This window comes from Capsicum annuum, chromosome 8 (assembly GCF_002878395.1).
Source record: "Capsicum annuum cultivar UCD-10X-F1 chromosome 8, UCD10Xv1.1, whole genome shotgun sequence".
NCBI classification, from domain to species: domain Eukaryota; kingdom Viridiplantae; phylum Streptophyta; class Magnoliopsida; order Solanales; family Solanaceae; genus Capsicum; species Capsicum annuum.
This window is the reverse complement of record NC_061118.1, coordinates 172,157,905-172,185,099: the sequence shown is the minus strand read 5'-3', so window position 1 is coordinate 172,185,099 and position 27,195 is coordinate 172,157,905. Positions and strand designations below refer to the sequence as shown.

At 33.6% G+C, this 27,195-nt stretch overlaps 3 protein-coding genes across 8 annotated transcripts; all 3 read right to left on the bottom strand.

The window, feature by feature from the left end:
- Nucleotides 1–525: 525 nt before the first annotated feature.
- On the bottom strand, nt 526–1,979 carry LOC107879570 (putative F-box protein At3g24700). The gene has a single exon (XM_016726590.2). It carries the CDS (start codon nt 1,977–1,979, stop codon nt 1,020–1,022), a length of 960 nt encoding a protein of 319 aa, XP_016582076.2. The 3' UTR covers nt 526–1,019.
- Nucleotides 1,980–9,725: 7,746 nt separating this feature from the next.
- Nucleotides 9,726–14,477, bottom strand: LOC107840572 (protein kinase STUNTED). 5 transcript variants are annotated; one of them, XM_047395220.1, is made up of 11 exons: nt 14,363–14,477; nt 13,312–13,638; nt 13,157–13,230; nt 12,896–13,014; nt 12,459–12,574; nt 11,781–12,368; nt 11,447–11,695; nt 11,209–11,366; nt 10,877–11,104; nt 10,622–10,771; nt 9,726–10,210 (listed from the first exon to the last, which is right to left on the bottom strand). In XM_047395220.1, exons 2-11 carry the CDS (start codon nt 13,463–13,465, stop codon nt 9,956–9,958), a joined length of 2,091 nt encoding a protein of 696 aa, XP_047251176.1. In that variant the 5' UTR covers nt 13,466–13,638; nt 14,363–14,477; the 3' UTR covers nt 9,726–9,955. The 5 variants fall into 5 exon arrangements, with proteins under 5 accessions (XP_047251176.1, XP_047251177.1, XP_047251174.1 ...); XM_047395221.1 differs by lacking the exon at nt 14,363–14,477 and adding an exon at nt 14,225–14,286; XM_047395218.1 differs by lacking the exon at nt 14,363–14,477 and adding an exon at nt 13,820–14,177.
- A 4,990-nt stretch (nt 14,478–19,467) lies between these two features.
- Nucleotides 19,468–25,802, bottom strand: LOC107840571 (rac-like GTP-binding protein 5). Of its 2 annotated transcripts, none has more exons than XM_016684473.2 (8): nt 25,408–25,802; nt 25,080–25,244; nt 22,709–22,796; nt 22,513–22,622; nt 21,755–21,818; nt 20,180–20,244; nt 20,036–20,101; nt 19,468–19,957 (listed from the first exon to the last, which is right to left on the bottom strand). In XM_016684473.2, the coding sequence occupies exons 2-8, from the start codon at nt 25,176–25,178 to the stop codon at nt 19,853–19,855; spliced, it is 597 nt and encodes a 198-aa protein (XP_016539959.1). In that variant the 5' UTR covers nt 25,179–25,244; nt 25,408–25,802; the 3' UTR covers nt 19,468–19,852. The 2 variants fall into 2 exon arrangements, with proteins under 2 accessions (XP_016539959.1, XP_047251179.1); XM_047395223.1 differs by having other exon boundaries at nt 25,080–25,249; nt 25,408–25,571.
- Nucleotides 25,803–27,195: the final 1,393 nt, after the last annotated feature.

Sequence of the window (27,195 nt, the reverse complement as noted above, 5' to 3'; positions counted from 1 at the left end):
TCTTGAAATAATCTCCGAGTCAGGTCTGGCAGGTTCAAAGCCTAAAGAGACTCCAATGGAACAAAACCTGAAGCTGACCAGCATAGAGTTTGATACATCACTGAATGTAAAATCTAAAGATGATGTTATGGAAGATAGGGGGAGGTATCAAAGTTTAATTAGTAAATTGTTGTACTTAACTATCACCAGACCAGATATCTCATATGCAGTCCAAAGCTTGAGCCAATTTATGCAGGCTCCAAAAAGATTCCACTATGATGCTGCCTTGAATGTGGTGAAATATATAAAGAAACAACCTGGTCTAGGACTTCTCATGTCCAGTTGTAAGACGAATCAGGTAAAAGCTTTTTGTGACTCGGATTGGGCATCTTGTCCCATGTCAAGGAAATCAGTTACTGGATATTGCATTAAGCTTGGACCATCATTGATCTTATGGAAAGCTAAGAAACAAAATACTATCTCTAGAAGCTCCGCTGAACCAGAGTATAGAAGCATGGTACATGCTACTGCAGAGCTAGTTTGGTTGAAAGGGCTGATAACAGAACTTACAATGGATGTGGAGTTACCTATGACGTTACACTGTGATAATAAAGCAGCTCTACAAATTGTTGCTAACCCAATTTACCATGAAAGGACCAAGCATATAGAGATCGACTGTCACTTTATTAGGGAGAAGATACAATGCGGATTAATCAAGACAATACACATTGGTAGTCAAGAACAACCAGCAGATGTGATGACTAAAGCACTGGGACATCAGCAACATGTTTATCTGGTTTCCAAGTTGGGAATGAAAGACATATACTTACATTCTCAACTTGAGGGGGAGTGTTGAGCTGCAAAGTCTAAGTACAAAGTAGCTGGTCGTAGATAATTTTACTTAGTGGTATTTATGCATGTACGCTTCTAGAATATTCTAGAACAACAACTAGGTAGTTAGAGGTAGTTAGTTACAAGATATTTTCAGCTAGTGAATGAGTTGTATAAATAGACATGTATCAGCATTAGAGAACTCTCTCTCAAGTAATACAAAACAAAATTTTTCTCTCTCTACTTCTCTTTACAAAATTCTCTCTGTAACTGTTCTCCTCCTTGAAATTCTCCATTAATGGTGGATTATTTTCCTCTACTTTCTTCGGTTTAACAAGCTCATCGTATATATAATTGCTAAAATTAATTTCTGTATTAAAGCAATGCATGACCAGTTTTCCCCTTAGTGCAGTTTGCATACTATCCAATACTGCAAAATGACTATATTCTTCTGGAAGTGAAAAACTCTGAAGCTCTTCCTTTGTCAAGTCGAAGTAGAAGATACGACTGCATGGACAGTGAACCCAATAAAGAACCCCATTGAGGAAATTACTTCTTAAAGGGGAAACAGTTGATGACATATGACAACAGTTTCTCCAGTAAGAATCCCTTCCTAGAGTTCGAATTCTCATCTTTGTTACAAGTTTATTGTTGTTGTATTCCACGAAAAGTTGAAGTAACTTGTATTTTTCCATCACCAAATCAAATCCCAGACATAATCTAGGAGGATATAATGGGGATTTCACATCGTTCACGGAGAATGACAAAGCTTTTATCTCTCCTGTGGTGACATTGAGCAGGTAAACTCGAGTATCTTCAACGTTATACAAGCAAATGAGACCATTGCAATGATTAGAGCAAGTACGCATCTTCTCATAGTTGAAATAATGACGAGGCTCTTGTAGTTCTAAAGGAAATCCTTCTATTCGTCGCTTTTTATTCTCCTTTACTGCAACATCTCTTTTGTTATCATGATAGTACAGATCAAACAACAGGCGGGTGGCAGTGGGAGGGGCTTGAGAACGAGCAATGTGGGACTGGACAAAGTTGGGATCATCTCGTATCAAACTGTTCCAAGTTTTACAAACACAGTTAAATCGCATGAGAGACTTGGCAGGAAGCCGGGATAGGATCTCGAATATTATGTCGCCAAAACAATGATTTTCCATAATTGTCTGTCTAGAAAAAGAAAACAAACAACAAGAACTCACTCTCTATGGGCTCTCAGGGAGTGGTGAAAAATATATTAAATAAAAAAGGATGTGCGGACAGAGAAAGGTGAACAATATTATTGTCAATTTGTACGATAATATTATTGCTATAAGGTTATATAACACAATTTTTCAGTATTATAGTTGGATTCTAACTAGGACATTATTTTAGAGCAAGTTTTCAATATATGTGTTGGATTACCTATTCGAGTTGTAGGAAAGTTAGAATGGTTTCCATAAGAAATTAAATTTTGGTAAGTTTTAAGTAATTGTTTAATTTCAGTACGTTTTAAGTAATTGTTTAATTTCATTACGTTTTAAGTAATTGTTTTGTAGGTGAAAAAGTAACAGCTATCAAATTACTTTAAAAAAAATTTTAATGTGACCAATAGGTCCACCTTGTGGTTGGGTCCTTCCCCGTACCCTATGCGTAGTGGGAGATTAGTGTATCGGATTGTCCTTTATTTTTTTTCTTTTCATATACTTTAAATATGGAAAATTTTCTAGTCTAGGAGGAAATAAATACTCCCTCTGTTTAAAAAAGAATGACCCTTTTCTTTTTTGAAAATACTTTAATTTTAACTTTTCACATCACAAGATTAAAGGACATTTTGATATATTTGACACAGTGCAACCTTGGGTTCTTTGAGAAAGTAAGTTTACATTTTTGTACACAAGCTTTATATAGAGATAGTATTTCGCTGAAGGATAAAAAGGTGCATGGATGTTTTAATAATTCAAAGAAGAGGGGGGCATTAATAATTCTTGATGGTTGCTAAAACATGTCAATTTTTTCTGCAGCGTCTCCTCCGAATTGGTGTTTGTTAAAAAGTAAAAACCTTGTTAACCTCACCGTATACCCAATCTTCGCGCCTATTGTTACCGTAGAAGTTGAATTGCATGACTAGTTTTCCCAAGAGTGCAGTCTGTATTCTATTCAGGTTATTGAAACAAGAAGCATATGGTGGACATGAAATCGATCCAAACTTCTCCTCTTCTAAGTTGAAGTAGATGATACAAATTTGATTTTTAGTTGAATAAAGGAAAATACATGTACAAGTTGTAGTTGAAGTTAGAATTCTGGTCTTTAGTCGATGAGTTTTGTCCAAAAAAATATGAACCAACTTGTAATTTTCCATTACATGATCGAATCCCAACAACAATTGAGGATACAATTGGCAATTCCTGTGATTCGCAGCAGCGAACAAAAAAGTTTTAGTCTCACCTGTGGTGATAATGTTGTACAAGCAAGTAGTAGTATCTTTATAGCTTTACAAACAAACAAGGCCATCGCAATGATTTGAGCAAATGCTCACCTCCTCATCGCATGTAGTTCTAAACGAAATCCTTTTGATCATAATTTCTTATTATTCAGCTTTATTTCAAAATTATCTTCTTTGGTACTGCAACATACTTCAAGCTCAAACAAAAGGCGAGTTGAGCGGGCTTGAGAACAAGCAAGGTGAGACTTGGCAAATTTGAAATCATGCTGTATTAAAGTGTTCCAAGCATTAGAAACATATTTGAATCGCATGAGAGACTTGGCGGGGTTCCATGTTAGGACATCAAATACTACGTCGATTTTCCATAATTGTATAGTGTTGAAAGAGGTGAAACAAAGTTTGGCTGGACCACAATTTGTCTTTATTTAGGGTAAGTTTTAAGTTTTCAATATTTATTTTGGATTCCCCTACTAGAGTTATAGGCTAGTTAGAATTTGGATTAATAATTTCGTAGTAATTCATTTACGAGCATGTTAAGGAAAAGGGACAACAGTAAATTATTCGGACTGCTATTATTGGAGACTAATAGAATCGGTCCCTCTAATTTCTCCCATTTCAATTTATTGTCATTCTTAAAATTAACTTTTCTTCTGTTTCATATATTATTTATATTAATGGACAATTATCTACTTCTACATAATTACATAATAGAGTAGTATTTTGTTTCGTTTTAGTTTATTAGGTATATATATAAAAAGCATATTTCCTTTTATTTTATTTAGTTTTATTTGTGTAAAGATGTGACGGCTGTGATTTAAGTAAATCTGACTTGTTAGGGTCGCTAACGTTTTCAAAATTTTAAACGGTGATCTTTCACAAGATTTTCAGTTTGCTAAAACGAAATCCTTAGATTTTGATTAAAAAGATCCCTAAGAAGAGAATCATTTAGTCTCTCAAAATTTGTGTCCTATTCCAAACATCCCCTGGGTGAATATTGGCATCCCCAAGAACTAAACCAACACACAAACAGCACAAGGAAACGATGACAATTGCAGAATGGCTACCCTCAATCTCCATGGACTTGTTAGCTAAATGACAATTGACACAAGTAATTCCTTTTTTAACCTTTTCCTAGGATGAGCTGTCACCTCTTTGCTTCCTTGGTGACTCGAACTTACAACCTTTGGGTTGGAAGTGAAAAGCGTTTATCATCCGAGCAACTCCCTCTTGTCTTGGCATATGAAATAGTCATTTCTCGTGAATTTTCATTGTGGGGCTGACTACATTATTGCTGTTTTTGGAAATAAATAAATTTTGGGATATTCTGAAGCTAAGAAGTCATATAGTGTATGGAATCACATGCTACTATGTTAATAGGAATGCAGAGCAATGCTTACAGTTTCCTGAATAAAAGAAAACACTAAACGAATCGTTTACAAATTAAAGATCATAAAGGGATGATGTTCTCAACAAAACAACAGACATCTTTAATAGAAATCGATGAGATATTACTTAGTAAATACATATATATCTTAAGGATTCCTAGCATTGTAGTCACTAGAATGGAGGTATTACTTTGTTTTGTCAAAAATTTTCTCCCATTTTCTTGGGAAATTTTGATTTCGAAATTTGTTGTCACGACCCGAACGAGGGCCTGGCCGTGACGGACATCCCGAACCATGAAGGTCCGGCACGCCCTTCAGAAACAAGGCCCTCAGTAGACCAAAACTGAAATAAGTAACATAATCTGAAAAGACAGGTCTTTTGGAATAATCTACCCATATCAGCAAATACGGTTTCACTTGAACTCGCGCCTTCTTCAGGTAACCACCTAACCCTCTTTAAGCCCCTTTTTAAAACTCTATCAAAACATATGATATGGCATAAATACATATGATCTTTGAAAACATGCTCTGAAAACATAATCTGTTATGGCATAAATACATATAGTATCTTCATGTCATTGACTTGCAAGTCACATCTCTGAGCCATTATTAGTCTATCGTAATTTTCTGTTTTCAAAACACAAGTTTTGGGACCATCATTTCAATAATTCAATTCAAAGAAACTCTTTCTCAAACCTCATGTAAACACATGCAAGGAACTCATCTTTGTCAAGCATTTCAGTAGTACAGTACAAGGTGGTCATGTCAAAGTTCTCAATTCACATGCAATTCTTTCTCTTAAACACAAGAACACATTTATATCAAGAAACACCCTCTCAACAATTTCAAATCATGCTCAAATGCTATAATATTGCGAAAGCATCTTTCAAATCACAAAACCATAATCTTTAATTCAATACACGAGAGGGAGTTCATAATTTATGCTCTCAACGATCTTAAATCTCAAATTCCATACATATACGTATACATGTAAATCAATTTAGGGGATAGGACCATAAGGTCAAAACAATAGTAACATTAAAACATTCGGAGTACGTAATTTAGAACATAGATTCCAAAACCCGTTTGAAATTCATGCATAAAAATCTAAAAATCATGCTCTAATGGTTTTAAGCCCATGTAATTTTTTTAGGATAAACCCCACGTACCTCTATCTAGAAATTTAAAGGATGCTTCTTGATTCTCACGGCTTGGGGATTCCAAATCTTCAATTTATTTTGAAAACACACGGTTGAATCTTGATTTATTTGGATTATCAATATGGAACCCTAGAGAGTGTTCTTGAATATTTTTGGTGAATGTATGAGTAATATGCTCAATTGGGGTTGAAATCTCGTGTTTGGACTGATAAGGGTGTGGAAAAATACCCAATATACCCTTAATGAGACCGGTATTAAAATATAACTGGGAGCCCGATTTCATGGGCCACCACGACGCGCCACTATCGCGGTGGCTCACTGAAAATTGACGAATGGGAATTTGGCCCACTCCGCGATGGTGGCGCGTCGCGGAGTCCCACTGGAAATTGACCATCGTCATTTACATCCTCTCCGCAATGCGCCAAGGACAGAAATAATGGTGTTTTACGACTAGGACTTAAATTAACCATAACTCCTTCACCAAGTGTCCGTTTTGAACGCATCTTATGTCGACGGAAAACTTATTCAATCATCTACAAAATGAAAAGTTGAAATCCAAGGGATTCCACCGGAAAAAAAAAAGTATAAATCATTCTAGAAGTCAATGCTTGATATTTTAGGGACAAAATTTAGCTAAGAAAAACTTCGGGGCGTTACATTTGTGTATCGGCTCGCAAGGGGTTATACAAGAGAAAGTCAAAGCCTGATGGGACTATTGATCGCTACAAGGCTCGTGTAGTAGCCAAAGGCTACAACGATTAGCGAAAACTTAGCAAAGGAAAATTTCTTAATTATGAAAGAAATTGCAACTCAATTCCCCTCCCTTAAAAAAGAAACACCACAAGAATTCCTTGTCTGGATAGACAGATTCTCATGATGTATAGTTAATGTATCTATTGCTACACTAATAACTTACGGCCATTTGGTAGCTGGTATTGTTATTAGGGATTAGTTATTCATGTACTTCCTCGTTCGATTTTACTTGTTATACATGTAACAAGTAATTACTTGTTACATGTATTACTTACTTCACCTTCTGTAATTATATCTTGCATAAGATAATACATAAATTTCGTCATAACTTATACATGTATTAGTTATGTGGGTTTCTAAATTGCAAACCAAACACCATATTAATTTTATACATGAATAATTTAACCCATGCTAACAAACATTGTATTAATTACTTATGCAAAACTCAATACCTGCATGACTCGCCTACAAACCAGCTACCAAACGACCCCTATTGTATATATCAATTTAGAACAAAACCTGGTTGGAACTGAAATCAAACAAGAATGCAACTCAATATTTACAGTTGCCAGAATAAAAGAAACCAAACAAATCATTATTTCAAATTAAAGAAGACAATGGGATGATGTTCTCAACAAAAGTGCTAACATGTTTTACCACAAAGCCATCGATAGGAATACCAAAGAAGCAGGGACTCTAATAATGTGGCTTGATTTTGCTAAAACATGTTCTCGCTTCGACTTGTCAATCTTTTCTGCAGCTTCAAGCCGCGCAAACTTCTTATCTCCCTCCCCCTCCCATTTGGTTTGACAGTTCAATCTCGTAAAATCATTGTTAAACTCATTGTGTATCCAATCGCTATCATCAAACCTCCCGCCATGGTGGAACTTAAATCGCATAACTAGATTTCCTGCGAGTGCAGTACGCATTACATTCAGGCGACTGGAATAACAGTATTCTGGGCATGGAATCAACCCAAACTTCTCCTCTGTGAAGTTGAAGTAGAAGATAAATTCGCGTGGATCGGTTGAAAAAAGGACACCATTTAGGAAAATACATCGCCAAGACATGATATACCAATTAGAAGGCCTCTTGATTCTTCTCCACGAAGAATCCATTTCTGTTGTTTATTGTTCCATTAGTTATTGTGTCTGCCAAATGATATTCAATCAACTTGTATTTTTCCGTCTTAAGATCAAATCCCAGGAACAATATAGGACCATCGTCTAGGCTCTCATCGTTCCCTGTAGTGATAATGTACAAGTAAACTTGAGTATCCTTAACACTATACAAGCAAATAAGGCCATTGCAATGATTTGAGCAAATAAGCATATCCTTATAGTAGAAATAATGACGAGCCGCTACAAGTGGTTCTACAGAAACTTTTTCTAATCCTAGTTTTTTCTCCTTTGATAACCGTTGTCGTTTTTTCTCCTTTCTAACAAGATCCTCATCACCATCGCAGACTACTTCCAGTTGAAATAAAAGGCGAGTGGGGCGGGTTTGAGAGCGAGCATTATGTAATTTCATAAAGTGGGGTTGTTGTATCCAAGTATTCCAAGCTTTAGAAATACATTTGAATCGCAAGAGAGATTTACCAGGGTGCACGGAAGCTAGAGAAACAATGAAAAGAAAATTAGTCCAGCACGTTATATGTGTTAGACAACTTCACAAACTAGGACTCCTAGCCATGTAAGATTGTGATAGATATTGTACTCCTGTTTGATCATTGAATCGGCCTGATTCTATCTCTTTTCGTTCCGTTTGAAGAAAGGAAGGATCCCAAAGAATCGATCCTTCTTTTCGTTGTTGAATTTCTTTTTGATTAATCAATGTGCGATATTCCGAATCCTCATTACTAATGGAATCCATGTCAAAAGAAGGGGAAGAAAGATTGGAAAATAAGTTGAAACAGTGAAAATGATAGTGAAGTGAAGAAGGAGAAGCTGCAACTTTTTGATTATTTTCTATTTTCTGGATGGTTACAAATGTCTAATGTATCCCTTATTTATACTTATGTAGAGATGATTCTACATACTACAAATCTAGAGTGTTCTTATACAAATATCTCTCCCAAATATCTAACACCCTCTAGATCTTTTCTAAATATAAATATCAAAAGACTACATTATGATTTTTGTAACTAGAATTACCTAAATATCTAGATATTTCTTCAACATGGTTATCCAAGAAATTTTACTAGACTATTCTAGAGACTTGACTAGAAATCTATAATTCCAGAAAATTTACTTTAATATTTTCACAATTCAAATGATCTCTAGATTGTCAGAAGATCCTTTCAGTTGGCTAGAATCCGTTACTTGAACGAAACTAGATCTTGTGGAATCATACTGAATATTTGATGATACATTTTGTACCTTACTAAAAAACCGACCCTTGTTTACAAACCTCACATTGTCTAACCAAATCCAATTCTCTTGGTCTGTACCAAAAAAAAATGTCACCTAATATTTAATGGCATCATTCCCATTTTATTCTTAGTGAGTCCCACTTATTAAGAAAAGACAACTAAAAGGTAAACATTAAAATAACTTTAAAAGGGGCAATTTTGTAAACTTTACAAAGTCATCACTAATTTTTTAGACTCTGTGCCCTGTCAAATGGCGACAGTCAAATGGCGACACATAAGATGGGAAGAAGGTAGTACATCCTAGTTTGCCTAATAGCTTACAATATGTAGAGTCATGTTTTGGATACATGTAAACAGGGGCGGACCTACATTGAATTTTTGGATGCTCCGACACTCATTAAACTCAACGCGAAATAGATATAATTACATAGAAAATATATGTAGGTAGGTCACTTATGCATTGTATATAAACCATGTTGGAGCGTATAATACACAAGAACAAAAGCTTCTGCTTATTATTTTCTTCTATTTGGATCATAAAGTCATACATCCTTTTTATCTTTTATCGGACCATTTTAAAATAGCTCTACCTCTACCTTGTTTTTCTTGTAGGTTTGTCCTTCAAATTGGTGATGTGTGACATTATGAAATGATGGGAAGCGATACAAGCTGTCCAAATGTTGTATTCATCAAAACAATACATTACAATACGAGACCATACATTATGAAATGATAGGTAACAACCATCCAAACATAGTGAGAATTTCTTTTCTCCAAGAATAGAATCAACTAATCCTAAACTTTCAAAAATAGAAAAAGAAAACGATACTAAAGAACTTTATTGCAAACACAATTTGACCACACTCAAATTCCAAATCTGATCCACAGAACTGTAAAATATCTGTGGGGTTGCCAAACTTTGGTTGCCATTAACACAAAGTTTTTGGTTCCTTCAGTCTACATCTAATCACCTCAAAAATGGGTGCTTCTTTTTGAACTATACAAATGACAGATTGCAAACTTTTTATAAATTAATTAAAAGCTAATATTCAGAGCTTGATGATCTGCTCCATCTTTTTCTCAAATATTCATCTACAGAAGAAAGAGGACTGCTTCGGTCTTGACTACTGCTGAAGGATGTCGAATTATCATAATTAACGTCAAGAAATGCAAGACTTAAATGGGACTCTGCACTTGAATCTGGATATACTTCATCATCATTATATTCATCTGTATTGTTGTTTCCAACAACAGCTTCTTCATTCCCATCTTTCTCCCCCTTCAACGTCTTCAGGATCTACTCAAATCACAAAATGGTCTAGTTATACAGAGATTATATAATGATGTATGAACAATGCATGGATTATTATGTAGAGCTATGTTGCTTGGACTCTACAAAAATATTGTCCGGGTGTGTGTTTGAGCCGGCATATAGCAACATAGATGTAGAGATATAGCCTAATTTAAAGGCGTTTTTGTTCTATAGATACTCTTATTTGTGAATTGCCAATACATGTATTCTTATCCTACATTATATCTTGCATAGATGATTAGATTCCCAGAGCGTTCAATGTCCACAAAAATGTACGACTTATGCTGAGTTTAAACCGGAAACCAAAAGATGCATTAGTTATACAGACACACTATTAGTTACTATTACAAGATTTTATACTGAAAACTAAATGTTGCTGCAAGGAACTGGAGTTACCTGGCTTATGTTAGGACGTAGCCGTGCTGCCTGTGTAAGACAGAGTCTTGCTGCAAGAATCATTCTTTGGACTTGATCATCTTCAACACATACATTCAAATTCTCATCCAGAATTGCGTTGAAATTCCCACTTTCTAACTTAGGTTTCGCCTGGAAAATAATAGTAATAATTTATTTTTTTTTGGATAAAGTTGACCAATGGAAGTTGTAATTTTAAACTGAAAAATGTCATGTCAAAGTAGGGATGATGCTTACCCACATGACTAAGCTTTCTTGACCACTGGGAGTCTCAAAGCCAATAGCTTTTCTCCCTGATAATAGTTCCAGCAGAACCACTCCAAAGGAATAGACATCAATCTTATCACTTACTTTTCCATACATAAAATACTCTGGTGCTAGATAACCAAAGGTTCCTACCACATCAGTATCAGTCAAGAACGACGCCTTTCTGGGGCCCCATATCGCTAACCCAAAATCGGATAACTACAAACAAGAATATTATCAAACGAGTTTAAGTTCTATATACTGATAATATAAAGTCAATTATAAGATAATCACGGATTCATCTGTTAGTTTGAAAAGCACACCTGTGGTTCAAAATCATCACGGAGAAGGATGTTTGATGACTTGACATCTCTGTGAATAACAGGCCTTGGACATTCATTGTGTAGGTAATTTAAGGCTTCTGCAATTCCAACGGCTATTCTGAATCTTCTTTCCCATCGCAATACTGATTTGGTTCTTCCTGCTTTCCAGAATAACTAAACATTAACGAATTAACCCCGGGGTTTTATTTACAGAATATATTCTTGGTTTGCAGCTTACCGTGTATATTTTCTTCTAAATTCCCTTTTGAAAGAAAATCGTAAACAGATATCAGATCAGAATCCTCTATGCAAATTCCAAGTAGATGAGCGATATTCTTGTGCTTCACTCTGGTCATAATGTCCATTTCCTGCCTGAAATTCGTCCTTGCTTCCTCTGATGAATTCATAACCTTCACCGCCACTGATTTTCCATCGGAAAAGAGCGCTTTGTATACGCTGTTGCCCCCTCCTTTCCCAATCAACTTCTCTGCAGAAATCTTCAATGTTAAGGAAGCAAGACCGGAAAGAGTGACATGAGTATGTTGTAGGAAAAAAAAGCTAGAGAAACCAACCCGAGGAGAAGTTAGAAGTCGATGATCTTAAAAGATCATAGCTAAACCATATGCAGCCAGACGAATTTGCCTCAAGTATAAGGCGCAAATCTTTTATCAGCTGGTTACATACTGATGTACGTTCCTTTTCGTTGCAATCCATGACGGAGTAGCCATTTTCCATCCCAAAAGCATTTTGGTTCTCTTTCGGAGAAGAATTTGATTTAGGACTATCTAACATAGATCTGTTTGGCAAGGTCATCACCCACTGCACTACCGACATCTTTCTTACCACTTTAGCAGGTTCGTTTAATGAGCTCGCAGTTTGTAAAAGGGGCCAACCAGGAGGAGTATCAGCAGCAGAATCATCTGTAGGAAGAGAAATAGTACCTAGCGAAAGAGAACCTTTCTTGTGTTTTCCTGAAGGAATTGTATTTTCCTCTTTTATGTTTTGTATACCATTTTCCCATCGCTCCAAAGTCCTCGTCACTTCACAACTGAACCTTTCCATCTCCAATGATATCTCAGATTCACCAAATTCAGATTGGCAATACCTTGAAGTAGACTTTCTTTCTAGATCGATACTCGGCTTTGGATCACCATAAGAACCTATCAACAAGAAAAAGAACAAACTCAATTTCTTATACAAAAAGAGAAAAAAAATTAGCTCAAATGTGCAATCTTTAAGTATCATCAAACCTTTGTGTGAGGAGGTAGAGCTTCTTCTAAAGAAAACCTTCCCATTGTCAATGGCCATAACTTCAGTAGTGGTAGGCAGCCTCTTTGCACAATATTTAGCAATTGAGGTCCAGCTCCTATATAAGTCCCTTTCAAATTTAATTAGCACAATATATATATATATATATATATATATGATTATGAATCAAAAATAGAATAGCTAAAATCTGGATTACTCGGGCCAGGGGCGGAGCTAGGGGACGCTAGGGGTTCATCCAAGCCCCCTGCGCCGGAAAATTACACTACACATACAAGGTCAGAATTATTTTTTATGCATATATAGCAGATATTGAATCCTGTTAGCTTCCTCGAGTTTTCTGAATCCGTTAGTAAAAATCCTGACCCCCGCCACTGCCGGTAATGGAGAAAAAAATTAAGAAGTATATAGTTTTACTTACCCAAGAGTACTATGCTTGCTAGTTCCTACTACAACAGCTAATGCAGCATGGTTCTTTGCTTCCCTAATCAAAGCTCTTCTAATAGAACTTCCTTCTGACACCAAAGAAATAAGATCCACCTGAAATTCACAACCAAAAACAAACCACATCAATCACCATCGGTGCTTTTCTTTATTTACCAAAAAGACGACAAACAATTTAGAGAAAGCTGAATTGTATCCATCACTAGGAAGGAAAAAAAAGAAAGAAAGAAAAAGCAACCTGCATTTTATTACATAAGCCATCGTAATCATACAGATAAGTGTCCAACGATGATTTAACATTTGAAATTGAATCTGAAAATGATAAAAGTTCCAATGTCAAGTGCAAAAACATAGCAAAATTCAATTAGGACAAGTAAGATTTTAGTGACGTACCGGCATCACGACAAACATGTAGAGCAATAACTCTGTCTCCAGGTTCTGCAACTTTTACAATAGCCCAATTCAACAACTCTCTAATATGTCCATCAAATCGAATTCCCACAATCACATTTCTCTTTTCTGATTCTAATATCTTTGCAAAAATCATGTTATCTTCCTTCCTAATTCACCAACAAAATTGTTTCTTTTTTCCCTCGTCTTTTCAAAACATATCAAAACAATTTATATGAATTCCATCAACTCAGAAAATTCAATGCTTCTTGATTCAAGACAAAGGAGGAAGTGTTTTACAAGACACTAGTCCAGAATTTAATCCTTGATCTGAATAATCAAAAAGCAAAAATAATAATAATAAGACCCCATTAACAAGTACAATAAGAAAATCCAAATTTGAATTCTAAAGAATTAAAAAATGGAGATTTTCATATAAAAATTAAAAGTAAACACCCATTATGACGATAATCAAATATATATCATACGTTTTGAATAAAAAAGGAATTACCTAAAGCCATTAAATGTTTGAAAAATGGGAAGAAAAGCCGCCAAGATTATATATAAAAACTAGTATGAACTAACAAACAAAGAAATACATGCCTAAGGTTGGTGCTTTGCTGACAATAAAGCTTACTTCAGCATATGGATATTCTTGTTTTTCATTCCAAAAAAATAAATATTATAAGAAAAAACAGAGAAATTGTTTTTCGAATTTGATACGTAAAATCATATCTACTAGTGAAGAAGGAAAGGTAAGGAATAAAAAGTTGCCACGAAAATAGGAATGAAAACAGAGATAAACATTAAACAACGTATTCAAAAAAAACAGAGGCTAAAATTGTTTGTTTGTTTGTTTATTTAGTTCTGTTTTCTCCCGAAAGCTGCGCATGACGAAAGCTTTAATGCATGTTACCTTTTTAAAAAAAAAAAAAAAAAAACTGTTTGGTTCTGTTTCAGAAAAGCAGGCAGGTAATTCGCATGTGAAAAACCGTGTACTTGCTAAATACTAGTAGTAGTAGTAACTAATAAGCACCGACAAATCTCCAGCTACCTGCTTGCTATATTGTTGCCACTTAATACTTGCCGCTGCGTTACGACAACGATGATATTTTCATAACATACTGCAACCACCTTTATTCTGTTCAAATTTGAAATTTGAATTCTTTTCTTTTGGGGTTTCTTAAAAGTGTTGGATTAATTTAAATTTATATTGATATTTGAATGTATCAGCTGGTTTTATTTCATGACTCCAGCCTGAAAATCCTAATTCTAGTTAGAGATTACTCACTCCGTGCATTTTAATTGGACAATAAAGATGAATTAAAATAAATAAATAATTTGATTTGTAACATAGCTCAAAATTTTGAAAAATAATGCTCGCTTCGTTTTGAAAAGAATACTTTGACTTGGCATAAAATTTAAGAAAATAAAGAAACTTTTAAATCTTATGACCTTATATTAAAGTTGTGTCAAATGTACTAAGATATCTTTTAATTTTAAAGTTGAAATTAAAATATTATCATAAAGGAAAGGAATTTTTTTTTTAATGGACTAAAAAAATGAAAGTAGTTTATTTTTTTTCAAAGGAAGGGAGTATTATAAGTTGCAGAATATTTTAGTGATATGATATCCTTTGGAAGAAAATCATGCGAATTTAATTAAGCGAACAATTATATTACATTAAAAATATTTTTGGACTAATTTAACCGATTGAATCGAAAGGTGGTCATAAGACAAACCGCCCAACTCAAATTTGTTTATTTGTATGTAAATCAAGTTTACTAAAAAAAAATGATTTATTTATCATGATAGTTTCAAATAAAATATATTTTAATAAGTTTTTAATGGTCAAAAAGTAAATAAAAAGAGAGAATAACCATTGGATCATCGTCCTTGGTGCCGTGTTCCAATTCTACGAGCAGTCTAATTTCGTCAACTTTGGGTGGTTCTCATTTTTTACTTTAATTATTACTATATGAATATATCGAATTTGACCATACGTAAGAAATTTATTCACATTATTCATATTTAGAAATCTTTTGAAGAAAACAAAGGGTACTGAAAAGATAAGCATGATTATAATGATTTAAACAAAATTACTATTGGACTAATTAAATAGAGAATGGAAAATTATTCCTTCATATATACCATTAAAAAGGTCAAAATGTAGCTTCCTGAATCCTGATATCATTGTTTGTTTCTATTTTATTGTACTAACAATTAAATTAAATTAAATTAAGAAATGTCAAACTAATATAATTAAGAAGCTTTGAAAGGTTTAGTTTAATTTTTTAAAAGCAATTGAAATGGGTAATGTAAAGTGGACAAGTGTGACTATTTTTGGCCACTTATTAAAAGCCAACATCTTTTTACTATAGTAACCAAGTTAAATTACCAATTGACTACATCATTCGATTTCATTCTTTTATCCATTTGACTCTTACTCCATTTTCTCCATTCTCAATGCTTAAATCAAGGAGGATCTATTTATTTTACCAGACGATTAAAATTAAAAAAAAAAAAAAAAAGGTCCATTATAGGATTTTTTTAGCGAGATTATTGCATATTTTTTTGATTTTTTATAAAATATATTCAAAATAAGAATAGAATTTTTTAAAAAAATATTGTGTTTATCGTATTTTTATATGAATGTTCAGAGTTAGGAGTTGATTCCCTTGACTCGTACCGATGAGTCGAGTGGTCACTCTTAGCCTTATGAATATCATGTATTTTGAATCAATGGAAAAATCTTATTGATTTATTAGGTTTTTTTTATAATTGAGTAGCGAATCTCAAAAATCTATATTTTAAAAGCCCAAGTTATAGAATAAATCCTCCTACATATTTAGATTCTTCTCTCTTCTCTTTTTCAAACTTTGTTCATAATTTTTATGCAAAAATCTCTGAGAACAAAATAGCACGATTTTAAATTATGTCATTGTCAGTGCTTCTAAATATCTTATGTCTTACATGTGCAAAGCTTCCATTAATTTCAAAAAAGGAAGAAAAAAGAAAAAAAAAAAAAAAAGCAAAATACTCAGAGTCAGAACGTGCCCAAAAAAAAAGTTTGGGTTCATCTATTAAAAAGTTTAAATAATCTTTCTCTAACAAAAATGAGAAAACGAAAACATTTAATAAACGAAAGATTGCTTTTTTAGATTTTGAACTTCCTTCACGTAATTTAATTTACACTTGGCATACAATCCATCTTTCATCACCAATTCACCATGGATTAATCATTATTTTAATCATGCTTAGTTCAGCAACTGACGAGTCACTATTTTGAGTAATTTAAATATAGGACTTTATTCTTAAATATTGTAAATAATTATTTTTTAAATATTAAACCCAAATTATTAAGGTCATAATGCATGGCAATATATCATCAAATTGTTGTAGTATACATGTGGCAAGCGTCCCTTCATTTGACATGAAAGGTTGTTCATAATATAAACTCATTCACCTCCAATTCTAACGTCGTAGGGTTCGAGTTATCCAAAAAGAAATAAGAAGTACTTCTTCGTTCTTAACCAAACATCTAGATCAAGTCCCATTTAGTACGACAAATTCAGAATTTAAATTTTATGAATTTAAGGTTGTAGGATAGTGATCTCATAGCTCGTAAAATGAATTTGTTGACATATACTAATAATACAAAATCTGAATTCTGAACCAAAACTATTAAATTTTATCGAACCATATTTTGAAACCTACCTCGGCCCCAAACCCTCAAAATAGGACTTCCCAACACAAAGTCGATTAGTCAGGCTGCGAAATGCATGGATACCAAACGTCGGATAGAAAACAATATGGTAGTGAGGAGCTAGTACGGTTTTAAAAAATAAAAATTTTGATTTGGTGATATGTCCTACTCTGTCCCATATCGTATCAGAAATAAATTCACAATAATAGAGTCACCGACGATGCTAAAGTATGAGCACTACCACATGTTTATAACTTTTCCCATCAATATCCTGCCTCCTTTCCTTATTAGAAAGGACAATAAGGAAATAATATCTTAACACTATATTCAACTTTGTGCTAAAACTATAGAAAAATGAAAAACATAATTATAGTAGAAAGATCCAAATAAATAAATAAATCATCTGTTTATCATATTTTTCCATCCCCTTGTTTACTATTTTTTATCTTGAGCCGGGGGTCTATCGGAAACAGCCTCTCTACTTCTTCGGAGATAATGGTATGAACTGTGTACATCCTATCCTCCTCAAACTTCACTTTGTGGGAATACACTGGGATGAATTATCACAAAGCAAAACCTTGAGAATATTGGTGAATTTGTTCGATACATATCGATCATTGAAGGAAAAAAAAACAAGTGAACTATACTTAATCAGAAGACACTGTCTGTTTTAGCATAAATTTGTTCTTGGAAATAAAGTGTTCGATATTTATATTGAATCAATGAATTATGACATGGGTCTTCTGCATACTCTTTTATCATCTAAACATGGTTAATTAATATGCATTTTCACTTAATTAATTTAGTATTATTTAACTATGATAATGTATATCGATTTGATATAAACATACTTGACAAATAATTTCTTATTTTTAATTTTTACTTAAACTTCTCATTTGCAACACATAACTTGTCAATCAACAAAAATTACTAGTAGACTAAAGATGGGAAAAATCACTATACTAGTAGAATTAGTAAGTGGAATTCTAAACTTCACCAATGCATAGCCTTGCTCAAAGTCATCAAAATGTAGGTATTTGTCCAATTTCTGGTTGATTAATATCAAGCTTACAAGTTATAAATATCTGGCAATTATTATTAGTAATACCAACTCTTTTGTTAGGCAATTTGGTCACCTTGAGAAAAGGAGAAAAAAATCATCTTCATTTTAACACTTTCAGCCACAAAAGGTAGGGGGAATAATTATTCATGCGTCTCAGTTACTATTTGGAGAATCAAATGATATTTTCTTTGATCGTGATTTTTTTAATTATTTTCTTAATATATAAATTTTATTTCAAAAAAAAAAAAAAGGAAGATTCTATATCTAAAATCACACCGAACATTAGCTAGTTTCACCATTATATTTCGAATCAAGCTACATAAATTGAAAGGGAGGGAGTATATCATATATGTTCAAGATTCAATCCTCACCAAACTCTTACATTTCCAAACAAATTAGTAGTAAAACATTTATTCCCCACATCATTAAATATGAAAATAGGACTGACTTCTTATTGGTGTAAATTTGTACTCAAGATCCATAGGCTTCCCATAGGAATGGAAAAGATTTGGGTAGAGGTCCACAACCAGTGGCCCATTAAGATACAGCCCACAGATTTTTAAAATGAGCAATCACTTTCACATGAGATTTTTTTTTTTTTTTTTTTTTATAAATAACATAAATATCAATATTTTAAAAGTAATTACACTCTCTCACACTTTTTTAATTACTTTACTCCCTCCCTATTAATATACATAACATAGCCCATTTATACATAGCATTCTATGTATATGTGGGATTTTTGTAATATGTTTAAGGAATTGAGATTTTTTGTAATATTGAAAACATAAGTTGTGTGTTTGTATAATTTTTAGTTTTTTTTTTTTACAGGGGACCTATGGCGTTTTTAAAAATTTGACCCAATTTTATGATGTAAGGACTGAGGAGCGTATCTATGATATGTCTATTTATCTAATTACAGATCTTACCTAATCTCTTTAATTTGGACTTTAATTGTTTAACTTAAGTTTTTAAATCACTAAAATAGATTTTGACAAATCTCATAAGTCGTATTAGTCCACCTTATAAGTCTTTAATCATCGATCTTTTTCAATAACCATGGTATTATGATTAATTTACCAGCCTCACGACTATTTTATCAGATTCTTGCTATCTCACAATTGGGTTAATAGATGATTTTCCTTTTTTCTGATGTCAATGTCATTTGAGTTTTAACACTTGAACTACCATACACTACAAATCTTAATATCAACAAAGTAGTAGGATTATTAAACCAAGACCAAGTTAGCAGTTTAGAATTGATGTCAATCATTTGAAAACTTAAGTCGCTAAAAATAAATAATCACTATAAATTGACTTGATGAAAGCATGAATTCCCATCTAGTGGCCTAAAAGCTTCCATCAGAAAAATATAAAATTCACGCCACCATTTTTATGTTTCAAAACAATGACAATAGCAAATCCAACTTCTTGAACAACCTAAATCAATATGTTCAGGTACATAACTACGTACATATAACAGATGCAAAGACAAGAAATCATCATACTAATGTTACTACATATGGTAATAGATTTTACAGATTTAAAACGAACTGAGATGATTTTTGCACATTTGTAACCCCCAACCATACTTTGGATCACAAATATTCATCCCGGCCTATAATCAATCATACAGACAATTGAAGGTTGATGCTTTCCGGTTATAGTCAGTCAAGACTAACAATATTGAACCTTACGTTGCATTTTTCTGAACATGGAAGACTTTGATAATCATCAATCTACATCTCCTTCACCCAGCTAATGTTTTTAAGCAATCACAAGATAGAGCAGGCTTTCTGACCCTTTCTCTTCTTCTTCTTCTTTTGCTTGGGTGGTTGTAGTACCACCTTAATGGCAGCATCAAAAACAGCCTTAATATTCTGCAATTTTGGAAATTATATGTGATTAGATAAATTGAAAACTTAAACATGAAAGTTATCGTTGAATTAGAAAAGCACCTGTTGTGTTTTTGCACTACATTCAATGTAAGCAGCAGCACCAATCGACTTTCTCAGCTCCTCACCCTTAAAAAGAAGCAGGAATTAAGGTTTTGCTAGAGGGAATGTACAATTGTTGTTCAAGACACATTGAAGGTAGTATACCTGAGCTGTGGTAAGCGGAACGGCACCTGGATGGTCGACAAAGAACTGCTTATCCTCTCGGAGATCTAATGGAAACACATCAATGGTATTAGACTAAAGAACATGGAAATAGATGAGAAGAAAGTTAAAGGAGGCAATGAGAAAAAAGGAATCAGACTCATGTAAAACTGAACTTTGAGAAAGAGAATTTAAAACTTGCCAGAACAGGAAGATGTACTTTAGCTACAAATTAGAAAGATATACACCATACAAAGTTCTTTATGTACTTGGATGTAATGTTCAGAAGAAATATCCTTCACGCTTAAGCTTAGAATATTTTGTGAACTTTTAAGTTCAGTAGTGGTACATCTGAATTTTAACAATAGATTGCAGTAAACTACTTTGTGTAAGTTCATCAATTACTTCCATTTCAAAGTCCAGGCAACGCGTTTTCTATGACTTTGAACAGTTTTGACCTTAAAATTTGAAGGTACACATATCCCAATTCTAGTTCCGAGACAGTAATGTGATCAATGACATCCCTTGGGGACTCGTTTCAAAAGTTAGGCTGGCTAGGCAATGTAAAACTGCAAAAATTTTGTATTTCCTGCATTTCTTTAAATGAGAATGGACATTTAACCAGAACCTCTCATCTACCTCAAATCGCAGTCTGCAATAGGTCACTTCTCCAAGAAACTTCTCTGGCAATTTGACGACTTAATAATTTAAGTCACTGAAAGTAATTATAGCTCAGATTTCTAGTTGTATAAACCAAATTTCCTCTCTGCCAAGCCATATCTAATTTCAATTTTTATCTGTGACACCATAAGTAGATCTTCAGATTGGTTCTAGTTTAAAATGCATCTGAAATTCAAGGTTGTGGTGTCCTGCAAGTTCATCTTCAAACAGCGCTCTATTGAATTAGACGAGTTAGTTTCATGGATCAGCCGGTAGATAGCAACATTTGTTATCATTTCTATTATATCTTCCCGTACATGAATAAACTGTGTTATAACTTCTGGAAGTCTCATTCATAAGAACAAGCCGAGCTAAAATGGTTGATATGAAATCAGATAATAATATTTTCAGCTGTTGATTTGACCATTGTGTTACAAAAAACAGTTGCAGTATCAAGTAAATACGTTTAACCTCTAAGAAAAAGGAGAAAAACAAGATGCAGTGAGGGCATGCAAATGCTAACTACTAAGGCAACAAATTACAGAAAAGAAGAGTAAGGAGTTATTTATTAAATTCTCAATGACGCCAACCACAATCCAGGAGTAGCAGCAATATCACAATTGCTTTCAACTTACCTAAAAGGAACTTATACGACTAAAGAACGTTCTATGGATGTTATTGACATAGTTATTCATGACCCAGCATGAAGGCGAACTCTCTTCTAGGATAGTCTAACATGTCATGGCTCATCCAAATGACAAGGCAAGAATCCAACGAGAGGATAACCACAGCAAAGCAAAATTATCTTAAATGAAGATAAACAGAAGAAAGATAATAGGAAGATAGACGCAGATTACTGGGAGGAAACTAGAAACAATAAGAAAGAAATTAATCAAAAAAGATTAAATAGGAGCTAACCAAGCTTTGTTCCAACAAGAATAATTGGAACTCCAGGAGCATAATGCCTCAATTCAGGAATCCACTGAAATTCAATAGCAAGAAGATGAAATAAGTGATCAGTAATAGTGGACTATCACCAACATACATTTTACTCATTTCAGTTTTCTAATATTCAACTTCTACTAATTTTTGGCTGAGAATCCCAGATGATATAGACAACACTGAAAGTACTATGTTGGTTGGTAGTTTACCATGCATTTGTTACCAGTATTTAAAGTAAAAGTCAAACAAGCCTATGTTTCATGGACTTGTTCAACTTAATGAGACCGACAGGAATCATTAATCCTGCCATATTCAGTGCAACTTAATAGTGTCACTCTTATTAATCTTCCCACATTCTTGATCATTTCGTTGACCAAGTACTACAACTACCACTACTGCTGCTGCTGCTACTACTACGACAACTACCCTCAGTCCCAAACAAGTTGGAGTCTTCTATACGAATCCTCATTGACCATCTTTCTCCATTTAAGTTCATCCCAGGCCGATAATGTACAAAATAAAAAATAATAAATTTTAGAAGTTCTTTATATTTTACATCGATATAAAAATCTCTCCAGGGCTAAAGTATAAGACCTAAAGTAAAAGTACTAACATCACTAAAACAAATTTAAAACTAATTGGTGTCGCCTTTTCCCTGTCCTAGTACAACCCCCCACCTCCACCCCCGAAAAAAAGAAATAGTTAAGACAGAGGATGCAAGAGAAGGAACTCACTTTTTTAGAGACATTTTCATAGCTCGCCTTGCTAATGAGAGAAAATGCCAGTATAAATACATCTGCCCCACGATAGCTCAATGGTCTTAATCTATTGTAATCCTCCTGACCTGTTCAAATATAAAATAGAGGAATAAATATGTACCACACAAAAACGGCACAAAAGTGATGAATCAATATGTGGGGAAACTTTTACCTGCGGTATCCCAGAGACCCAGATTAACAGTGCTCCCATCAACAACCACATTAGCACTAAAATTGTCAAATACTGTTGGGACATAATCCTGTTTGGAACACAGCAGAGAGTTACCAAATGCAAACAATGCGTCCACTAGTCTAATAAAATTACTTAGAACTTGTGAAAGTGATGATTTCAATTAGAAACGAAAACATCTAACTTAAAATCTACGGTTTTCTATTCAGAGCATGTAAATGGATAGGTCAGAATGGGCTTGTATACCATCTTCCCTGAGAGTTCAAAATACCTTTTTTTATTCAGTCCATAGTGTGTTCCTTATACCATTATTTTATAAGAATATATATCCTTTTATGTAAGTAATCCATGATGCACAAAAAACAAGGAAGACAACCTTTTATTGGTTTGCCAACCAATTTGACAATAAGTCAATAAGCCATTAAGCCTGAGTTCACCAAGACAATAATTAAGAGGTAGTTTCTTTCACCTTATCTTGACCACACCTCTCATAGTTTTCTCAGGTCCCCACCCACCCACCCCCAAAAAAAGAAAGACGGTAATACATCAGTAATTGTTTGACACAACTATGGAACATCCATTTGCTCACTGCCATTTCAAAGTTTCCACCGTCAAAACATGTCATTAATTAAAAAATGTTTCAGAAAAAATAATTCAGGAGTTCCATTGTTCCGGGGCGGATTTACATTAGCCATGTGGTGTCACATGAAACCGCTTCTTCGAAATATTTTAATAAATCTGTATATATAATTAAAAGACGAATAAGAGTAAATGACACCACTAGCCACAAAGAGCCACGCGGTTCATTTGGTCAGGCATCTTAGTTTTCAACATAGATGCCACGTGTTCTAATCATGGTGGCCTCATTTGTTAGTGTTTTAAAGTTTTTGCGCTCCAATCTACAAATGATACACATCTAGGTTCAAACCGCTGATCTCTTGGTAGTTAACAATACATTGAACCAATTACCCTAAAATTGCATTAGTAAACTTTGGTGACAAATCCTATTTGTAAGTATTGGGAAGGATGTTGCTTCTTCCCCAATCAGTTGTACGCTATGCTATGTTTTCTTTTTCCTTCTTTATTTCCTCCCATCTTTTTCTCGCCAATGATATTGGTTAACAAGGATTTGCAGAATCAAATGAACAAAGACTTGTTTAGTGATTGATTGGTTCCCTGTATAAAAAAGTGTTTAGTATCATTTCTAATGAAGTTATTTAATTTAGAATACATTTTTTAAAAAAGAAAGACTCGTTGAGAAGAGTTAGTAGGAATATATGTGAATTGTGTTTTATTTATATTTTGTTCCTTTTTAATATAATGTTACATTGGTTTATATTTTGACTATTTGTCTTCATTTTAAAATGTGACATTGCTTACGAAAAATCATGTGTACCCCAGTGCCATTGGTAATCATGGAAGGGCGACTAGAAAGACTAAAAGAACACATTAGCTGTTTTAGTCATCAAAATGGAAATCTATCGTTAAATGGAGAAAGTGGAGAATGATTATCACTTGCTTCACCTAAAATCCTCTCAAAACTCAAAACTACCCAAGACAAGACAAGACAAGTTAGATAAGAGATGAAAATGATTAATCTGCAAAAGAGCCAGAGGGTGTCAAGCTTTATGATTAATCAGCAAAAAGAGCCAGAGGGTCAAGCCACTAATGCGAGGGCCTTGGGCCCCAAAAATTTTGGGGGCCCCAATTCTTTTTCATCCGGTGTTCATAACTATATTGAATTTTCGATTTTGACACACACAAGGCCGATTAAAGAGGAAAACTCTCCCTAGCAAGATCTTATCATCATGAGTGTCGAACACAATACCTCTATTTAGGAGAGAATGAGACCCAACTTTTACTTATAATAGATTTTATAGGTTAATTGTTCTTTTAAAAAATATTAAATAGTAAAATAAGGCTTCCTGTTAAAGTTGGCTTTAGTCCACCGATCTTATTGAGCCGCTCCTGAAAAAGAGCAATGAACTCTAACCTACTTTTTTTTTTTTAATTTAATTTTTTATATTAACACTCTAACCTACAACCCAGAAAAATCAGTTCTTTTCACCTTAAAAATACCCAAAAGATCCATTCTTTGTGGTAATTGGAAGTAAAACTAAAACAACCCCACTCTCATACTAGGCACCAAATTCACAAACAAGTCATGATTCTCAAGAAAACATGCCTTCTTAATTTGGTCTTCGGTGTGACAAGTAGAAAGAGCCCCATTTAGTCTAATTCAAGCAAAAAAAACAACTGAGCAAGAACCCCCATGTATACCAATTCATAACCTCAAAACAAAAATGCCCAACAACTGTTTGACAAAATTCCAAAGAGATAATAAAGTACTCACAGTGGGAAAAGTGTTGCTGGTATATGAGATGAGCAGACAAGTTTTACCCACAGCTCCATCACCCACAGTAACACACTTTATGAACCTAGAAGCACTCATTCTTCACAGCAACTCCTTCACCTTCTTCTTCTTTTATCTCCCCAAAATCTCTACTTTCTCTTCCACCTACTCTTCAACCCATAAGTTTGTTAGAACAATACAGTCAAATTAAACTTAAAATAATACTAAACAATTTCAAGAATCAAAAAAAAAAAAAATGTTAAATGAAGAAAACAACACAACACCTAACTCAATAGCTACATTTATTTCAAGAAATTAAAACACCCACCTTTATTACATACAAGTGATGATTAATATGAATGGAGTTCAAGGGATAAAATTTAATGGATATGAGCAGAGAGAGTTAAGAAGATAGCAGAAAATGGAAATGAAGAAAAACTCAGAAATTTTTTTTTATGTGTAAATAAAAAAGGACAGCTTTAAGCCAGCTATTTTTCGCTTTGCGATGCCACTTATATCAACCTATATTTTTTTGCCACATACACTTTGGATTATTTTTATTTTTCATTTTTTCAAACCAATTTTATTTAAAATAATCCTATATTTAAATACTCGATTTCTTTTTTTGTTTTCTCACCCGGTGTACGATTGGTTAATTTTTGGATGAGATGTTTTTAATAATAATAAAAAAAAAAAATCATGTCCTAAAGGTTGAAATCCGAGACTTCAATTTAAAGGTAAGTGAATTCCATCACGATTCGTGTTGACAATTTAAATGAATTCATCAATGATAAGATAAGTTAATATTAATAATTAGTTCTAACCACTAATAATTAATATTTGTTATAACCACTAAAGTTTATGCTTTTAGATGTACTATTCAACATGGGTGGACTCGGGTTCAAGGGTTCATTCTAATTTCTTTTATCAAAAAATGGATATTGAGTTATTTAAGTTTTTCACGTGTTTACTTTTTTATACTTCAAATTAAAAGAGCTCTTGATTCCCTAACTCATTATAGCAAAAAACTTTCACATAATCGGCCTATACTTGTATTTACTGTTTGCATTCTCTTTTCGGATATGAAAGAAAATATTTTGTCAAACCAAAAAAATAGCTAGGTTAATTGTAAATTTTTTGTGAGATTAATTGTAGATAATAGAGTGATACATATCAAGTATATCTCTATCCCTTTGCATAGATTGATTGATTAAGGAAAAAGGAGTAAATTTTTTTTTGCTCATTTAGAAGTAAATTCTCAAATTTACCAACTTCTATATCAATATATATTATTTTGAGCAAGATGTCAAATAAATTGTAGACGTTCTTCACTTAATAAAATGACGTTCAATAGGTAAAAATAGCCTCTTAAAATAAAGTTACCACATGTAATTTTTCATGTATTAAAATATTCATATGAAGAAATAATATGCCTAACTTTAAAGTGCAAAATAGGACAATAAATAGTCACATTTATCAACATGGGTTGTGGTGCAGTGGATGAGACTGCTCAACCCTTAACCAGAGGTCGAATGGGGGCGTTGTCACCTTAATGAGCCCTGCAACGTGCGATCCGAATTACTCGGGGCTCCAATGCGGACACCGAACACCAAATGAAAAAACCAAAAAACATAATCACATTTATTTTTTTGTAACATGGCGACATATAAGTCATCAAATCAATAACCTCCTAGTAATTGATGTTATTTTGTGTGACAATTTGCATTTTATGAAAATTAAAAAGCCAAGCTGTATTCATGGGCCTCAATAATTTAGGTGGCCATGTCCAAAGCGTGACGTATTGGGTCAGATTGAAAAGTTTATTATGGAGATAAATTTTTGATTCGTGAATCAAATGTCTCATCCGGTGACTCCAGACTTAAGTCTTGGCCTCTTCCTACATCCCGAGATAGTGCAGTTTGTCACGATCCGAACCGAGGCCCTGGCTGTGACGAGTATCCCAAACCATGAAGTCCCAAAACATCCCTATCTGTCTGGTAATCATGCACATAATTCAAATGATAAAGAAATGCGGAAGATAAATAACATTACAGAAAACATGATCAAGAGTCATATGAAAGAAATAATAGGGAATAATGTCCCAAAATCTCAAATC